A 19,650-nucleotide genomic window follows, 5' to 3' on the forward strand; every position below is an offset into this window, starting at 1 on the left:
ACATTCTTTGGGGCCATGGAAACTGCTCTGGTTTTTTGCTTTGCTTTATTTGCAAGTATTATATCCCAAAGTATAGCTATGGGATGAAGAAGTAACACTGTAATCGCTTGCACAGTCCTTCAGGTTTCAGATTGTGTCTGCTTCTTAGCTAATTCTGAATTATCATCTTCCAACTGTTACCAAATTATCAATCACATAGAAATAAATTTTCTCCTGTTAACATTGCCCTGCACTCAGTAAGGCAGAAAATGAAGTGTCTGTGGGGTAAAAGAACTCCTCATCTAGAGCTACTACTAATACTTTCTTGGAAAGCTTGCTGAGAAGATAGTGAGGTAAAATGTCATCTATACCAGAAATTACTTTCAAAGTATGTGAAAGGCTTGTGGTATAATGTTGCAGCAGTGCGAGCATTTTTGAAGAATATTTGCTCTTAGAATTTTTTATCTGGCCTCAGAGAAATAATGGCCTCTTGTTTTACTCATTTAGAGTGGTACCTTGCATCCTGTCTGTGAAATGGACCTTTTGGTTCCATAGATATTTGCTAGGAGTTCTTATTGCTGTGGTTGTTGCCAAATAAGATGACAGAAACTGTACTGAGCATCTCTGACTCGGAACCACATCAGATCACTTAAGTGGTAACAGGAGCCTAAGCAGGTTTACTCAAATCTGAGCTCAAAGTAAGCAGCCAGCTGTTGCTGCTCTTTCTATTTTTATTTTATTGTCTAGCAAACTAGGATTAAATTCTTCTAGATATCTGGTTAGGTACCACTGGTTTTGAGATATTCTCTAGTCATGCCATTCTTCCCTTTGTTACTAGCTCCTGGTGACAATTATCCATTTGAAACTGAGCTTTAAAAGCCATTACATTTTTTGTCCTTTTCTTCTCCCATAGTCTCCTCCCAAAAGCAGCATATCCATATCAAAGCAAGATTTCAGCAAAGGCAGCCACAGAACTGGAGGGCAGCTCCATTCAACTGTGAAGTCTCATCAGCTATCTCACAACTGGTCTGATGAATCTTTATCTATGACACAGTCAGGTAAGTGTAAAATGTATTTGGGTTTAAATGGCTTTTTCTTTAAACAAGTAAACTTGAAATGCAGACATAGATGTGGGGGAAATTGGACAATTGCCTGGAAATTGTCAAGGTTTGGAGTTTTGTGGCAGTGTTTTCCTGTGATGTACTTTGATCACTTCAGCTTAACGAGGTCTTCATGTAAGAAGGTTTATATATTGTCTCTTCTTTTAGAAAATGATACAGGTTTCAGAAACAGGTAAAAGAAAAGAGTCATAGTTAAGGCAATCCTAGAATTTAAATATGCCAAGATTAGCTGTACTTTTAACCATTCATGCATCTCCACCCCTCCTGTTGTAAGAAAGCAAAATGTGGTTCAGTAGCTAATGAACATGCTTGTCCTCCTCCTGAACACAACCTTGCTCTAGAAGTTGTGTATCTGTTGCCAAGGCAGTATCAGTGAGCCTGTTGGACCTGCACTGGAATTTTCAGAAAGAATGGATGCATCAGAACTGGTTTTATTTTTGGAGGAGTGTTTCAGCTGTGTGCAGTAAAATAAAACCTAGGGTTGCAATTTGAGCTATAAAATACACAATGTACTATATGGACTCTTTAGCATTATCCAAGCTGGGTACCAGTACATTAGAAGTGAACTGATACAGAGCAATTCTTTCCCTGGGGTTTGCAGGGCTTCCTGAGCCACCATTCTGTGGGTCACCTTCACCAGCACTGTTGAACTGTGAAGTCCATTTTGAACCTTTCTATGCTTTTGGTCTCTAAAAAGATTTTTTAATCCACAGTGCTGTTGATACAGCGTCATAAAACACTTATTAGCAAACGAGAGAGCATTTTCCTGCTTGCTTTTTTGGTTTGTTTTTTTTTTTTTTTTAATTCCCTAAATGATCAGTAAATCTTTAGTGGAAAAAGAATTAGGTGGTTCTATCATATGAGCTGGGTGTTGTTGATGGATAAGATCCTGGTGTGCACATATATCCAGTCTTTGTGGTGCTTAATGTAGAGGACATAATCTTTTACATTGTGAAGTTTTTTCCTTAATGCATCTTTAAAGTGCAATAGAAGCACAGTAATTTTGAGTCAGCTATTCTGCTGGATAGATCAGTTAATGCATGATACCTAGATATTTGCACTGGGATTCTGTCTGGAGGGCAGTTTGCAACACAGTGAAGCATTCAGCAACTTGATCAAGTTATTTTCAAGTTATGATTGAGAAACCACGTAGGGAAGCCATTGTGAAAAGTAGAGCAGGCAACAGTGATTGTGAAAATGTTGTTTTTTTTTTTCAATTAAGGTATTTGCAAGCTTTTATTTCAAATGCTGAAGATATAAGAGGCAGGAAGTCTATCAGGATGGTGCTGGTTTCACAATAAATCATTCCATTGTAGAGAGACAAATCTTCCAAGCTGCTGAGTAGCAATGAAGTCATTCCTATGTCAGTCAAATGCATGCGTAGACAAGTTAGTCAAAGATGAAAGCATGTGCAGATCTTTCCCCTATGAGTTGATCTAGAAAAGCAGTAATTATATTATGGTCACTTACTGTTCGGGAGGAGTTGTTAATTACAGTGGCATCATAAGGTACTCCTCATTAGCAAATGCAATTCCATTCTTCTTGTGCTGCTTATTTTCTAATACTCTAAATGGTTAACTGTGGTTATTAATGGAGAAAGAAGACAGTGGTTTGGTTGTATGTACTGGCTATTGATGATGGAATCTTTCATTATGGTGGTTTGTTGTATTGAGAAATGAAATTAAATAACCAAATGTCCCGTGCTTCTTGCTGGCTGACCAAATGGTGGCAGGTTACTTTCTAGGATGTTCAGTAAAGTAATTGATGTTTATGAGCATCCAAGCCTTTTGGTCCAGAAAACATTATAGTTAATATTCAGCATTAGAAAAGCAAATCAGCCAAGATACTTCTGGTAGGAGCTGGAGTTGTTGGTATAGAAGAGGAAGGGGGTCATCAGCTACAGGGAGGAGCTCTGGTGAGGCTATGTCAGATAAATATTTTGAAGAGTTTTTTAATTTTGAAGAATTAGTTTTGAAGAATTTTGAAGAATTTTTTAAGAGTTTTTTGAAGAGATGTTTAATTGCAGCAGCACCAGTCTGAACCCAATGATACTGCTTTGCATTATGTTGGTTTAAAACAGGGAACAAGTAGACATAATCAGGTGGGTGGAAAAGAAAAAGTAATGAGACACTGAGGCAGTCTCTCTATAGAGAGACTAAGAGGTTGCTATAGCATGAATAATGAAAATACCAGAGTTACTGGTAGAATGGGGTTATCATACATAGAGTGGATCTGAGCATCTGGGGAGAGTGTCTGAAGAGAAAAGAGGTAGAACCTCAGCAGAAGGACTGAAACATCAGGTTACAGGGAGCTCTGGGGATGGAGAAGAATGGAGATCTTATTAAAATTAGGAAGGATAACAGTTAAAAAAATTTTTGTTCAGGTAGAATATAGCTACAGTCAGTGATGGCATTGCAGGAAGTTCTGTACTCTTGAACCTAAGAGAAGATATGCCAGGCTGTTTTGTATAAGCTGTTATTGAATAGTCCACCATATGCCTAAGCTCAGCTCTGCTCCTGTTCACCCTGAATAAATCATCATCCTGAAGCCTGACAACAGTGGAAATTCTCTTCATTGCTTACATTAACTTTCCTTCCAGCCATTGACCAGTCAGTTGTCTGTTGCACAGATGTATTTAGTATGGGTGGCAGGAAATGTAAGCTGGCCAGAAACCTAAACTGTTTTTGGAATCAAATGAAATTCTCATCAATGAAATGTGCTGTATAGCTTGAAGCTGTATATTGTGATAGTAAAAAATATTTCAGGTATATTTTTAGTATACATCTTTCAGTTATATTTTTAAATATGTCAAAATAAAATTACTTTCTGCAACTGCTGAGATGATAAGCAGTTGATGCAGTAGCAGCATAAATGTTTGGTAACAAGTTATTTTATGTATCAGAGCCTTTCTCCTCTAACTTAAATAAGATGCAACACTTTATTGTATGTTACACAGTGGTGGTGTGAATCTGAGATCCTCCTTCGTGAGTCTTATTGTGGTAAGGTTAACATGTTGACATTAAGTTTTTTGATATTTTGCTTGTATTTCCTGTATAACTTTGCACAGAACTGTTTTGTGGGGTGCAAGCTACAGAGACTAAACCTAAATTTTTTTCAGAAACCACATCTGATCAAAGTGACATTGAAGGACGGATCAGGGCCCTGAAGGATGAGCTACGGAAGAGGAAGTCTGTGGCTTACCAGCTAAAAAAGGAGCAGAAAAGGAGACAAAAGGAGAGACTGAAGGCCCAGGAAGCCAGTTTGATCAAACAACTGGAGGTTAGAAATACTAGGATTAAGGGTGAAGCAAAAGATTGTTAGCCTTGAATAAGACATGATAGTATGGGTGTTGTTGGCAGAATGTTGTGTCAACAGCTGTACAAGACACATTGGCATAGAGGTGCCATCTGGCTATTTAACTTTTCAGTAATGAACCAAAGTCTTGAGGCAAAAATGCCATCCCCTTTTAAAATTTTTATCTTAATTGGGTTACTAGCAATGTTCAGAGGGCTTATGGATGTTTATTCATATTATTATCCTGGCTTTCATTAAAGGGAGTTTGTTTTTTGGAAGTGAAATATTAAAATTCCTAGGATTCACAACTGTAGAGCACAGAATCACAGAATTATCAGAGTTGGAAGGGATCTCTAGAGATCATCCCATCCAACTCTCCCACTGAGGTAGGATCACCTAGAGCAGCACATGACACAGGACTGCATCCAGGCAGTTTTTTAATATCTCCAGAGAATGGGACTCCACAGCCTCCCTGGACAGCCTGTACCAGTTCCTTGTCACCCTCAGAGTCTTTCTTACATTTAAATGGAACTTACTATGTTCTAGCTTGTGCCTGTTGCCCCTTGTCCTGTCACTGGGAACTACTGAGAAAAGTCTGGCTCCATCTTCCTTGCACTTACTCTTAAGATACTTGTAGACATTAATAAGGTCTCCCCTCAGCCTTCTCTTCTCCAGGCTAACAGAGTCCCAGCTCTCTCAGCCTTTAGGAAGTTAGATTGCTTTACAGAGAAACTGAGTATAGCCTTTATTCATTAAGTATGTTTTGATTGCTGAATTGATGTTATGGTTTAGTAGACAGCTGTAACTGTTTTCCATGTGCAGTCATATGATGAGTTTATCAAGAAGACTGAAGCAGAGCTGAGCCAAGACCTGGAGGCATCACCCACAGCCAAACCTCAGATTAAAACTCCATCCTTAGCTGCTTCTGAAAAACTGAAGATCAAGGCACCACCACTCCATAGGTAAGAGGTGAAACTGCAGTGAATGCTGTGTTAGCATAAACCATGAGTTCAAGGAAAGCTTGAACCTTGAACCTGCTCTTCCTTAAAGCATTGGATGGTGGCAGTGGTCTGCTGACCCATTTGCTGGTCTCATCTGACCCAAAACAGATCAGATGTGTACTGTCCCTGTAATTGTACACAGCTCACTTTTGTCCTGCCCAGCCTTTCAGATCCTATTTTCAAGTTCTTCCTGAAAAATAATTTTCAGTTGAACAAGCATTGTGCCAAATGGTTGTGTGAACTGCAGAGCTGAAGAAATTTTTTACTGTTTTGGCTACTCATTGTGCTTGCCACGCTGTGCTAGGCAAACCATTCATCTTTGCAACCTAAATCTGGCTTAGATCTTTAGTTTTAAAAGGTAGGAAATTCAACTGATTTCTGCACTTCCTGGTGTAGTTTTTAAGCATTTCATCTTTTCTAACAGGTGGTGCAATTTTAGTGGCTTCAAGTAAAAAAAAAGTTTGTTTTGTTTTTTTTTTCTGGCTGCATGAAGCCCTAAAGTTTGATTAGTCTTAAAGGTGGCTTTCCAGGACACATCAAACCCTCCTCTCTGTCTGTCCCCATTTCTATTTTCTAAGGTCACAGTATGTTGACAAAGCAAACTGTTTATGTTGTCATTGGTGTGGTATTATAATTATAGATACTTGTATTTCCATTTTTATCTATTTAAAAAAACCAAACAACACAAATCAACACACTCTGGTGTAACCATGATTCATGCAATTTGATTTTTCAAATTCAGGCCTGAGACAGCTAAAAACTGGAAATCACTGGCTGAATCAGAGCGATCCAGAGCATCTTTGGAATCCATTTCAGAGAATGCAGGTATTGTTACTGGAAGAATCAGTACTACAGATGAAGGCTGGACTGTTAAAATTCTTTAATCTATTCCTTCTTGATTCAAGAAGAAGTTTTAAGAGAGGATGCAAACTTTGTAATATCATAATGGTCAAGCTATATTGATGAATATTTTTGTTTAGTAGGCTTCTGCTTTTGCTGCTTAAGTGCATGGTCAGTATCTCTTTCTGAGATTTGTGTGAAACCATAATTAGGTGACAGACCTTTTCCTTTCTTTTGTTTCTTATTCCTTTATTGAGGAATGTAAGGAAACAAAAAATAGTGAAGAAATTTGTAATAGGGTTTTTTAGATACTTCTCAATGTTTTGCTTATGATCATTCTCCAATCATTACCATTGTCATTCTAATCTTGGTTGTGTTTGCAGCTTGCAGAATAATAACTGAGACCTTACCTTGAGCTCAGTATTGTCTGGCATTACAAAATACTGGTATATAAGGAGCAGAATCAGAACGTGTTAGAGCCCTGGAACTGAAAAAATGTTGCTCATGTTCACAGGACAACTAGAAATATGTTTTCAAGGCCCCAGTTTGTATCTTACTTTAGCATAGAAACCTTGATATTAATGCTGTTGTCTACAGTTGCATTTTTCAGTAAAAAAATGCAGGCTTATACAATCTGCTTAATTCACTTTTCATTTTCCTTCAAGATGCTGTGTCATCAGGAACTGAGAGATCTGTGTCCTTGCACTCCCAGAAGGTGGCAGTGACAGATTTTCATGCAGGAGAGCCTTGTGGAATACCTGCCTTGATTTTAACATCACCAAAGAATTCCACAGCAGGATCTGGTGACTCTGTAGATAATTTACCCTCATCATCTGTTCTCAAAGATGTGAAAGACATTAGCAGGGTTGCCCATGTGTCAGTGATTAATGTGGTAAATGCATCCAGTGAGGAGGCCTCCTTCAGTCATAAATCTGAGATAGAGGAAGATCTGGAATACATAACATCAGAGCAAAACAAGATTGAAAGTTCTCATGTTAAGCCTTTGGAGAGTTCTGATGTCTTGTTGACATTAGATAAAGAGCAGGAGAGCTCACTGGACCAACTTCCAAAGGAAGTCCTCCATTCTGGGGACAAACACCCTCAGAAAGAACTCTTTGATTTGACTTTGGAAAGTCTTCATGGCACAGAAGAAATCTTAGAACAGAGACCGGCCGATAAAGATGCTGTAACTGGCCCTGGTGTGGAAGACTCTTCTCACAAATTGAGTAAATCAGCAGAGGAGAGAGATGATCTGCTTTCAGAACTCTCTAGTAAAAAAGAGCCATCATACCTTGAAGACTTTGAGGGATCCTCCTCTGGAGAACAAACTTCAGTTGAAGAATCGCTTCCCGAGGAACGTTACAAAGATGACTTTGAAGCATCTCTTCCCTCCTCTAATGGGGATGCTCAGTCACCTGCAGAGAAGTCACAGCACACACACACCAGCAGTAGATCCACCAGCCCTGGTAGTGATAGTGAAATCAGTGAACACCTCAGTGATAGGTCTCTCTCTCTCTCTGGCAGCATGCATTCAGAGAGATTATTGGAATTAAAATCCCCAAGAGAACTTACAAAAAACACTGAATGCAGAGATGTGGACCAAGAACAGGCCCCTGCTGAATCACCACTGTGGTGCCCTGGCTCAGTCACTGAAGAAAAGGAAAATTTACCAAATTTTAACATTGGTGATAGAGTACTTGTGAATAAAATCCAACCTGGAACATTGCGATTCAAAGGTCTGACTCAATTTGCCAAAGAGTTTTGGGCCGGTGTGGAGTTGGATAAACCTGAAGGGACTAATAATGGAACTTATGATGGTATTAAATATTTTGATTGCAAAGAAAAGCATGGTATTTTTGTTTCTCCTCAAAAAATTTCCCATATTATGGAAAGTATTGATAGCCATTTAGACACAGAAAAAGACGAAGACTCTTCATTCTTCAACAACAGACTGGAGAAGCAGCACAAAGCTGAGCAGAAAGACAAAGGGAGTTCCAAACCTGGCAAAAAGGATGAAAGCCAGATAAGAGATGCAACAGACAACTATTCCCAGGATAAAACTCCTGGAGGCACAGCTGTTTCAGAAGCCTTAGCTGGGGAAAGGCTTGATGAGCAGTCATCTTCTAAAGGAAACAATATGAAGGAGATTTCTATAACTACTGAGTCATTTGCCCAAGAAAAGTCAGTGGTGGATTATCTGAAGCATGTTGTAAAAGAGGAGATCAGCCTTGCTCCTCTCATTTCTGGTGTTGTGGGTGAGACTTCCACTGTTCATTTGGATGACACCTCAGATTTCCTATCTGAGAGACTGGAGAGGCAGAAAACCCTGGGGGAAGAGTGTGCTGAAAAGTTAGATGATCTCTCTCCTGGAGCTGTGGAGGAGTCTACAACTCCACTTCTGGATTTGCTGACAAAAGAAAAGAACCAGCTAGAAGCCCAACTTAGACTACCACTTAGAGAGGAAGAAAAGTCAAAAGACCAGCTGGAAAGGGTCAGTTTGCTGACAGACAGTCTACTCAGAGACTTCGTGAAGGACACAGTCAGTCAGTTACAGCAAATAAAGAAGGTCAGGAATGAGAAAATCCAGCTCAGCAACCAGGAGCTCTGTGATGTGAAGGAGGAGTCCAGTACCTCATCCCAGCAGGTAGAAAAGCAGCTTCCAGACAGACTGGAGACCTTTTTTCTAAGTTCTGACTTGGAAGATGAAAGAGAACTTTCCTCTCCAGACATGTGTCCCAGACCAGTGAGTAACAGCCATTTTGTGCTGATTTTAGGAGTTGATCTGTCCTTTGATGAGTGCATCTGTGTGGCACCATTTTGTTTTCTCCCAGGTTCTGTTTGGTTTTGTGGATGTGGTCTGTCTGCATGTCTTTTACATATGTGTTCCTGTGTGTCCCAGTTTACAGTTTGTTTTGGTAGCCCTGCAGGCTGAAAGACTTATTTCAGTACTTGAAAGTGAAAAATAGAGTGTGACTGCTGCTCCTTCACTAAAGCAGCCATCACTTGCTCAAAGCTTTTGGGCTGTTGGTTTGCATTGAAGGCTTCTGGTAAGTGAAGTGAAAAGCTGAATGTCACGTTACCAGTTTTTATACCACTCAGCTTTTCATAAACAGTTAAACATGAGGACAAGCAGTGGGACAGATATACCATCTTTTAACCCCTTTAGGAACACTCTGAAAGCAGCCCTCATGAGTGGTAGAAACCCCAGGTATCTGAATGAAAATATTTCTAATTTTACTGTGGGCTGTTTATTATTTTTCTGAGCATTTGTGAATACGTCGCCAGTTACATCAGTGGAACATTTGAAAATGTAAGTTGTTACACAGCAATGTAACACCACTGTTATATTCATCCTGTGACTCTTAATTCACAGGAGAGTCCAGTGTTTGGTGCCAGTGGTCAGGAGGAGCTTGCCAAAAGACTGGCAGAGCTGGAGCTCAATCGGGAATTCCTGAGTGTTCTGGGGGATGATCAAGACTGGTTTGATGACGACTATGGCCTGAGTTCCCATAAGGTCCAACAGAAGCAAGCTGAGGAACCAGTGGTGCTGCCCAAGACAGAACCACAGAAAGTGCCAGCAAAGCCATGTGAGGAGCCTTTGGCAGTCCCTCAAACTGCAGTGGAGGTGGAAAATATGGTGCATGCAGCAGTTGAGGAACTCTGGAAACTGAAAGAACTGGGTCGTGAGCTTCAAAGCTTCAGCCTTCAAACCAATCCTAGCAGTACCCTCAAAGTGCAGGACACAGATAGGATAAACACACAGGTTTATAAAAAGGTAGTGTCTTCAAGCATTTTGTTCTTGCCTTTTGAATGTTTACCATGAACAGCAGTTGCCTTAACTTTTACTTCTTTCTTTGTTAAAGGTCGTCTTTGATTTAACGAGAGAGATCTTTGGGGAAATCTTTGCTGAGGACCCTAACCTAAATCAGCCCGTCTGGATGAAACCATGTAGGATCTCATCTGCGTATTTCCGACGTGTAAGAGATCCAAATGACCTAGGTGAAATCAAGGTAGGAAGAACTCTTTGTCATGCAGGGAGAGTGAGATGAAAAATACTGCACTGACATTTGCCTGAGTGCTAAAAGACACACGCAGGTGTGTCCAAGCAAGAGAGGAGTTGAGAAATGAGATGACAGACCTGAAAGGCAGTTTGTAAAAATGGTTCTTTTTTACTCAACAGATTTGCCTCTCTGTCCTTTTGGCTGGTACTGCTTGCTTTTAAACTTAGTCTGTGTAGTAGAACTGTCAGGGTGACCTTGATCTTGTAAAACTGGTATACTGACAGACTGCTACTTTAGCAGATTTCAGTGGAACTCAGTATGGATATATTGGCATGGATCCAACGGTAGGGTTGGGCCAAATGGGTTGAACTGGACTTATTTCTCAGAAACCCTGGTGTCAGTCTCACTGTGGACAGTGGGAATTGCCCAGAGGGGCTCAAAATCTCATCAGTGAAGGCATTGCTGTATTTGGCAAACCAGAGGTCTCCTACTATTGGTGGTGGGGCTTAAGAAAGGCCAAAACCCCAAAAAGTTAGAGCCTGACTGGACTTAGGTTAAACTTGCAGGGCTGGACATTTGGAGAAAAGCTGTCTCCCTGAAAGTGCTTAACAAAGAACCTTTCATCAGGACACAAAGGAAGATGCCCACCTCTGATATTTCTTCTGGAGCTCTTTGTTTGGGTTTTTTTTGTGTGTGTATTTTCATTAACCTGCTGTAGATACAGCATGGTAACTGTTTAGAAAGTACACTGTTTAGTAACAGAAACCTTTCACTGTTTTTGAAAAGAAACTGTTTAGTATGTAGATTACTCTGTCAGTTGAGAAGACTTTTGAAAGTGTGTGGCAGGGAAGAGCAAGGGCATAGGACAAGGACACCACATTCCCACCCTGCTTTTCTTTACTATCCTCCCATTATGCCATAATCTTGGCAGCTGGTTATACTGTTTAATTGAAAGGTTCTTATCTCAAGATTGTTACATCAGTTGGGTGTAATTTTTTTCCCCACTTCTGACTTTAATGATTGTTCTGTCTGTGTAATGCTGCCTCAAAGGCTTTTGCTGTAACTTTCATGCAGACACTGTACATCTCTTAGCTGAACAGGTGTTATGCATTCTATAATGTGATTTATTTTTTTTTTAGGGTAGGAACTTTTTGCATACATTTCATTTCTTAGCACAAATATGACAAATCTCACCTTAATGTTTCATAGAGCTTCATTGCAGCTGAAGTACTGAAGTTGTTCAGCCTGAAGAAAGAACCTAATCATAAAACAGACTGGCAGAAAATGATCAAATTTGGGCGGAAGAAACGAGACCGAGTGGATCACATACTGGTCAGTGAAAGAAAATATGCAATCATGTCAGATGCTGTCTGCTGGCTAAATTAGTGTGGCATATGATTGTATTTTTCAGCATTTGTTTATGGTGTTTAAAGACTACAAGGTGTGATAGAAAGTATTTACTTTTAGAGAGCACCCTATTGACAAAAATCAAGGTCTAGTGCCAGTGGAGTAAAGTGACTTGAGTGAGTTCTCTGTTGATGCCTACTGATTTGACTGGTGTATAAATTTGACCACTCCCAAGAGTTTAAAACATGAATTTAACAGAAGGAAACAGTGAAGTGTTTGACTCAAAAGAGATGAAACTTTCCCTTTGGGAAGAGAATATTTTTTCTTCTTACTTTAATTTTAATGGGTATTTTTTGAAGTTATATTATTTAGCCACAGGCCGTGATACTGAGAACTTAACAGACCAGACTTCTAACCAGGTTCAACTGAAAGGTTGCAGAAGTTGTTTGGTTGGAACAGCAAAGACTTTGAAGGGGCAGTATGGGCTATGATAATCCCAAGGACAAGGTAACCATTTCTGCAAAGCTAAACCTCGAGCAGGACTCCTGCTCCTGTAGTCCTCCTCTTGAAGCTCTGGCTGCAGCTGCCACTGGGAGAGAGGCAGTTCAGTGTTAAAACTGTGTGAGATGGAGCATGTCTGGCTGTGTACTAGTTTTTGAAAGTTACCTATTGGCTTGTATTGCAGGATGTTTAACATCTTTATTGGCCATAATGACAGTGAACGTTATGCTTGGGAGTATGAGTTGTCATTAACACTGTGCTTCACTTAATTATACCTGAAATTGAGCCCATCTAAGTAACTTAAGAGTCATGGGTAGTGTGGTCTTTTAATTGCCCATCAGTGGAAGGTTTCCAATACAGGCTTTTTCCCAGGGGGTTCATTCCAATTGTATGTAAATAGAGTGAGTATCTATGTGTGAGACCTCCATATCCTGGTATTCTTGATTCTGGGAAATGGAGTTTGTTAAGGAATGCACAAAAAAGTCTTCTGTTTAGATCCCTTAGAGAACTAATAGTATGACAGCCATGCTTGTGTACCAATTCACAAGTTTCTTTGAGCCATACCTGGAAATAAAGATTCCTGACTAGGAAGAAATTGTTCTAGTTGAAGGCATCCAAAGTGCTTTAGGTGGAACTAAGTCTGAAGTTCAGACAATCTGGTCTGTGATTTACGTGCAGCCCCTGACATCAAAGATTAATGGAGCTCTGACAAGCTTGGCTTAATAAGTAGTGTCTTTAATTTTACTTTGTTCTCAAAAGAATATGGTAATAAAATTTTAGCTGGAGACTGGGAATAACTCTGTGAAGACTGCAGCATGGTATGCTTTAGGAATACAGTAGTCTCAGTGGCATTGGTAAGAAATTTTTACTGTAATGTGAGAGCACTATCAGAGAAACTTCCAACCAAAAACTAAAATTTTTCTAACCAAAAAGTTCTCTTACCTTGTTTTATTAAAACCTCTGTTAAAAAAAAAAAAAAAAAAAGAAGTATCTAGATTGCTTTTCTTTCTTTCCTAGTCAGCTTCCAACTTGTGCTTAAGGTCATGAGTTATGTGGAAATGCAAATCCAGAGTCATAAGTGGCTATACAGGTCTGTGAGGATCTGCTGGCTGTGACCTAGTAGCTCACAGTGTAGTGCTAAACTGAGAGGTTAATTTTAGGTTTTTTCAAATTTTATTTAAAGTATATTCAAGTAGTACAACACAGCAATTTTCTAAAAGAGAAACCAAGGCTTTTTTTGTAGGTTTAGGTGCTGTGGATACTCCTTCAGAAATCACAATTGAAAATACTTGGAATTCTTGAAGATTTAGCCAATACACACCTCTGGCAGTGCACAGGGGAAGTCTTGTGAGTGCATATGAGACGTTTGACTCTCCAGATTCTTTTCCAGCTTGTAAAGACAAAATGTTTAAAATAAAACTATCATCTTTTTAAAGCACAGGCAAGTGTTCTTAGTCTTCTTCTGTTTGCAGTTAAACTTTGAGCACAGGTCCTTCCCACTTTCTTCATTTCCCCTTCAAGTAAAACTAACTCTGAAACAATAACATCCTTTGGTATTTTTCTATTAAACAACTATGTATTTTTAGTGACTTTGAGAAGTTTGAACACATCTGACTATCCAATGCTGTCTGACCCAGGAGGCAGGCATGTCTAAGGGTGAGTGGGTTTTTGAGACAGAGGAAGGTGTGCCACCTTCTCCAGCATATTAGTAATGACTTTCAAAAAGTGGCATCATCTGCCCTGGGTGGTCAGGTGGCTCTAAAAGCAGAAGCCAGGGCTGTTTGCTTTCATTTCCTCTGAAGGCACAGAAGCAAGTGCCAAACTATTCTGTCCAGCTTAATCTCGTCCTGATTATCTCTGGAAGTGTCTGCTGGTTCTTGTCTCCACCAAAGGTTCAGGTTTGCTGGGGAATCTCACAGCTGTAGAAGCAGGCTGGGCTTCACTAGTGCTCTCTGGTGATGCTGGGTGCTGTGGCTGACTAGCCAGCCATTAGACCTGCTGGGATCTAAGGGGAGGAGTAATTGGATTAGTCCTTCACCTCCTTGCTCTGCTGTGATCTTTGCTACTTCTTCCAGTCACTGCATCTTTATTTGCATTTTCACTTTTGTCTGTGCTTTCCCAGCTCTGGTACCAAAATAGTTAGCTATGTTTTTCTGCCAGTGACAAAAAAAAACCCATTTGCCTCTTCTGTGTTTTGTAGCATTGTTAACTTTGATCAGGCATCTCTCTCCTCAGGAATCATTTGTGAAAAGCTGCTTTGTTTAAAATCAAGCTGAAGCAATGTTTAGGTGTTTGCTTTCTTCTTCCCATGTCCCCACCTTTATTATGTGTTCACTAGCTCTGCTCTGTGGGAGAACTGCAAATGTCCATGTGGACTGAGGTGCTGCCTTTTGGCAGATCAGGGCTGCCTGCACCTTTTTTAAACTACAGCAAGAGCCCTTGTGTCTCCCCATTTGAGTTCAGCTGCTAACAGTAGGCTTTTTTTTTTTCCCCACTTGGTTCTTCAGACAGAACTCCTGTGCTGATCTGCTTGCACAAGCTCTGCTATTGCTCTCCCTGCCATCCCCGCCCCTTTTACCCGGAGCTGGAGAAAGCAAAGCTCACATGATGCTGCCAAACCTCAGCGTTCAGTTTTCACACCTGAGAAGCCTGCCAAGAGAGTGCTGAAAAGTGCTTGATCTTCTGATCTGTTGACTTAACAGCTCGACTCTTTCTCCCTGTGTGGTTTGAGTGCTGCAACAAAGCAAAGCTGTTCAAAGCTGGCTGAACTGGAAAGCTGGCTTCTGTGGCATCTAAGGTCCAAACCCACGGGGAGTGCACCAGTGAAAGCAGACTCAAAGCCTGCTTGAGCACAGTCAGTATCTTAATATTTACAGGCACTCTGAGAGTGAAGGGCTGTGAGGATGCACCTGCCTGCCCTCCTTCTGCTGCTGTTCTTCCAAGGCAGCAGTTTCGTTCTGGATTTTTGTGCTTTTCAGTTTCCGAGTTACCAAATGACTCCTTAAGTGTAGTTTATTTTGCAGGTACACGTGGTTTTGAATGGTAACCTTCAGAAACTGAAACTTTCCAATTTACTTTCTAAGGTTTCCTTCAGCCCATATGGTTTTAAGTATTGGGGTTTTTGTTTAAGTATTGGGGCATTTGTTACATGACCAGCAGATTCATGCCTACCTCACCATCTCTTGATTTCTTTTGTGTGCATGCTTCCTTCTTTTTAGAAGGGTTTAAGAAAAACAAATGAACAACAACAAAAAAACAAGCAAAAAAGTACACAAAAAACATACTACACAGCTTTCTACATTGCATCACTATTTGTCTTTCCCTATAGGATGGAATCCAATTTTGTTAAAAATGTTTCTTTTTCTCCTGACATTGCCCAAATGCAGTTTCTCTCTGGTATAGCAGGCTCAAGCCTGCTTGAGCACAGTCAGTATCTTAATATTTACAGGCACTCTGAGAGTGAAGGGCTGTGAGGATGCACCTGCCTGCCCTCCTTCTGCTGCTGTTCTTCCAAGGCAGCAGTTTCGTTCTGGATTTTTGTGCTTTTCAGTTTCCGAGTTACCAAGTGACTCCTTAAATGTAGTTTATTTTGCAGATACACGTGGTTTTGAATGGTAACCTTCAGAAACTTTCCAATTTACTTTCTAAGGTTTCCTTCAGCCCATATGGTTTTAAGTATTGGGGTTTGGGTACTGGGGCATTTATTACATGACCAGCAGATTCATGCCTACCTCACCATCTCTTGATTTCTTTTGTGTGCATGCTTCCTTCTTCTTAGAAGGGTTTAAGAAAAACAAATGAACAACAACAAAAAAACAAGCAGAAAAGTACACAAAAAACATACTACACAGCCTTCTACATTGCATCACTATTTGTCTTTTCCTCTAGGATGGAATCCAATTTTGTTAAAAATGTTTGTTTTTCTCCTGACATTGCCCAAATGCAGTTTCTCTCTGGTATAGAGAGCTCACTTCCTGGTATCAAATATGTGTAGTTTTACTTAGGAGAATGTGCAAGAACTTAAATGCTGAAGACAATGCAAAGCCACTTCCATGAAAGCCACTACTAAATATAAGCAACTTGTCTCCATTGCTTAGAGGCACTTTGTAATAATGCAACAAATGGAACAAGGATTTCCCAGGTGAAGCAGTCGCAGCTGCCTTGGCTCAGATGTCTGCAGTGAGGGCTGCAGAGCAGCACGGTGGTTCCCACACGTGTTCCAAATACAATATAAACAAGACTGCAGCTGCAGGTTGCACGTTCTCTTAGTTTCCCAAAAGTATGAAGTCTTGAGGAAGTCTTCCTGATGCTAAAGGAAATTGCACACTGTGCCTCTGAGAAAGCAGGGAATGATAGGGGCAAGATAAAATTAATCACTGATACTGTTTTTCTTCTTTGATCTTTCTGCTGCTGTTTGACATCCAGCCTTTCTCTGCCTGGATCATGTTACCTTGTTGGCCTCTCCAGTTTACTTGTATTTCTTTACCCCATGAATCTTTTTTTCCATCCTGGGGTAGTAAAGGAACTGCCCTGTCACATTGTTGCAGGTGACACAGAATAAATCAATAGCAGCTTGATGTAGATATTGGGGTTTGCTTAAGGGACAGTGAGATCAGAGCTTTTAACCTGCATAATTATTTTACTTGCTTGCTTTCCCTCACCCCATTGTTAACATTCACCAGGTCTCAACTTTGCTTCCCAGCAGTGGGGTACTGCTGGCCTGGGAGGCCTGAGCTGAAAATTGCATCAGTTGGTATCATGCAGCTTCTGGTGGTTACCAGCCTTGGATGTCACTGGTCAAGGTCCCTGGGCATTCCCCAGCATCTGTCTCCACCCACCTTCTTCATCTCCAGGATCTTCCCCCATTTCCAGGATCTTTCCTTTCTCCCTTTGGGGCTCCAGTTTTCTTTCCCAGGCTACTTCTGCTTTTTGGGAACCCTCCTTTGTGGCACTGTGTCTTCCATGACCCGTCTCTCACTTTTCCTTATCTAAATAATCTGTGATGCAGACACACAACAGATGCTCAGCCTCCAAACTGGTGCTTCTATCTTAGACCTCTTTATGGATGGGAGGACTTGGGACATGCTGCTGTTGGTTTGTCCAGGGTTTATAAAAATTTACAACCAGCACATGCCATTTGCAGGCAGGAAGCTGCTTCTTGAGGGAGAGTTCAGAACTCTCATTCAGACACAAACCACACTTGTAACCAAAGCCTTATGAATGGCTGCAAACCCTGCAGCAGTGAGCACACATCTCTGCTGCATTAGTGGATTTGCAGTATGTTTTCACCTTGTTTTGGCAGTGTCTCAATGCCTGGACAATGTAAAAGTATTTTTAGTTCAGTATTACAGGATTAACAGTCAGATGAGCTTCCTGCTGAAGCTGAGGAGAGAAGGAGTTTTCTCTGTCCTTTTAAATATCAATGATGGTTGCATCCACTTTTTCTTTTCTCAAAATCCTGAGCTTTGTTAGGATGTATCTGTCATACTGAAATGGTCACTGAGAAAAAATTTTTAAAAGTGCAATTGGTTATGTTCAGTTTGAAGAGCTCTTGATAAGATTTGATTTGCTGAATGGAATTATGTATTTCTGTCTGTTACCAAAGCTCTTGTCAGTGACTGGTAAAACAGGACTTTTCCTGTCAACAATTCAAGAATGGAAGGACATAAATACTTTTGGAATTTTTTTTTTTAAGCTGTGATGGGCCAAAATTCCATTTGTAACAATGCTTTCAAATCCAGTGAAGCATGGAGTATTCTCTGTGGATGAGTTGCAATGCAACGCAAGCCAGCGTAAGAGTTAGTTATTTGCATGAGGTTTTCCAATTCTTGCTCAAATAAACTGAACTGTAGTAGGGTCTTTTCCTCCTTCACCTGTTGAAGGCCTTTGAGTGTTTTCTTAGCAGTCTAAGCTGCATGGAATCAGCCTCTTGCAACTGAGTAATCAGGGTTGTTTGGTTTTTTTTAATGGAGCTTCTGCCGCTGGCAAGAATAGCCCATTAGCTGAGTTCTTTCAGGTGAAAACTTGTGCAGGAACTTGAAATCCTTTAAAATGGGCTACAGTCAAAGGTAGAAAATGTTCACAGAGTGAAATAGCCTGGTTCCAACAGATCTGTGTTCATTTTGCTATTCCAAGCGTTTCCTATAATCTCTCACAAAAAGACAGATATGTTGTTGGCAGATGCACAGAGTTTTGGGCAGCTTCTGGAACTTTGCAGGGGGTGTTCTCCTAGAGCAACAGAGTTCTAACATTTGTTTTGCCTTTTCCTTTCTACCCTCCAAGGTGCAGGAACTTCATGAGGAAGAAGCCCAGTGGGTGAACTACGATGAGGATGAACTGTGTGTAAAGATGCAACTGGCAGATGGGATCTTTGAGGCCTTAATCAGAGACACCATTGATGTGCTGAACCAGATAAATGAGAAAAGGAGATCGTTGCTTGTCTGACAGTGCTGAAAATCAACTTACAGCTGCCTGACCATCGTGTCAGGGACCTTTCTGACTCCTGAGGTACTCTCCACCCTGCAAGCACTGCTGATGGACTTCCACACATGGAGTTCAATGGAAGTTCAGATTTTATTTAAGGAACCTGAATTTTGATCTATTGCCACTTTGGACCTTGCGCTGGATTTACTGTTGGGAACAAGCTCATTCCTCACTTGAGGCTGCATTTTGGAGCACTCAAGACTGTTAATGTGCCAGTTATGTACCCCATAACTGTCAGCAGTTCTCTGTGGTTGTGGCCTGGTGCTTTAACATATTCAGCCTGTGATCTGAAAGGGTTGGGTTAAGTTGGGATGTTGGCTGCTTTGCTGGAATGACTGTCACCCATCAATAATCAGCTTCTGTTTAGAAATGTGAGTAATTTGGACAAGAAACAGTTTGGTCAGGTCTTAGTCATAAGTGAAGACTTACCATGCTGAACAATGTTATAACACCTCTTGTCCTGCAGCCCTAACAATGTGCATCAGTTTCTTCTGCTCCAGAGCCCATTCAGTTTCCTTCTAGCTGAATCTGGTTTTCATCTTTCTTCTGTGATGTGGTACCAACTATGATGCTAGGCAGTCCAGGGAAATTAGATAATGTTGCTTTCTGTATTCAAGTAAAGGACTTTTGCTGCTTTTCCTATGTAACTTGCTTCAGTCCCAAAGTGGAGCAAGACAAAGGCTGCTTAATATCAAGTGTGAAAAATGAGCCCATGGACAACTTTCCTTCTTCGTGTAGCATTTCTTCTCTTCCTGGAGCACTAACTGCTCCCTTATAAGAGATACTCAGGATTTTCTCAGGCAGAAGACATGCAGGAATGGAAAACATTTCCTCACAAAAATTTGGCCTTCAGTCCCTCAACTTCCTCCCTCACTCACCTAACAAACCAGCCATTACTTGAACAACTTAGACAACAGAGTGTATTCACCAAAGAGAGCAGCGTACAGTCCTTGACTGTCTGCATGGGTTTTGCCATGGTTTTTATTTATTTTCAGATAATTTATTAAGTGGGTTATAGGAGGGTAGTGGCTTTTCCATTGGTCTGTGGGGTTTGGCGTGGCTTTTCTGGTCTGTCCACCAGCA

At 40.6% G+C, this 19,650-nt stretch overlaps 1 protein-coding gene across 14 annotated transcripts in view; it reads left to right on the top strand.

The window, feature by feature from the left end:
* The window catches only part of CEP350 (centrosomal protein 350), a 73,958-nt gene extending 54,308 nt beyond the window's left edge, over positions 1-19,650 (top strand). For 13 of the 14 annotated variants that reach the window (XM_071751349.1, XM_071751347.1, XM_071751352.1 and 10 more), the window contains 9 exons: positions 893-1,037; positions 4,219-4,379; positions 5,217-5,356; positions 6,138-6,220; positions 6,901-8,978; positions 9,609-10,010; positions 10,099-10,245; positions 11,446-11,568; positions 18,367-19,650. In XM_071751349.1, coding sequence (XP_071607450.1) covers positions 893-1,037; positions 4,219-4,379; positions 5,217-5,356; positions 6,138-6,220; positions 6,901-8,978; positions 9,609-10,010; positions 10,099-10,245; positions 11,446-11,568; positions 18,367-18,528 — 3,441 coding nt within the window. In that variant the 3' untranslated portion in view covers positions 18,529-19,650. The remainder of the gene's footprint in view (positions 1-892; positions 1,038-4,218; positions 4,380-5,216; positions 5,357-6,137; positions 6,221-6,900; positions 8,979-9,608; positions 10,011-10,098; positions 10,246-11,445; positions 11,569-18,366) is intronic. The other variant, XM_071751358.1, reaches the window with a different exon arrangement.

This window comes from Heliangelus exortis, chromosome 8, assembly GCF_036169615.1.
Source record: "Heliangelus exortis chromosome 8, bHelExo1.hap1, whole genome shotgun sequence".
Lineage (NCBI taxonomy): Eukaryota > Metazoa > Chordata > Aves > Apodiformes > Trochilidae > Heliangelus > Heliangelus exortis.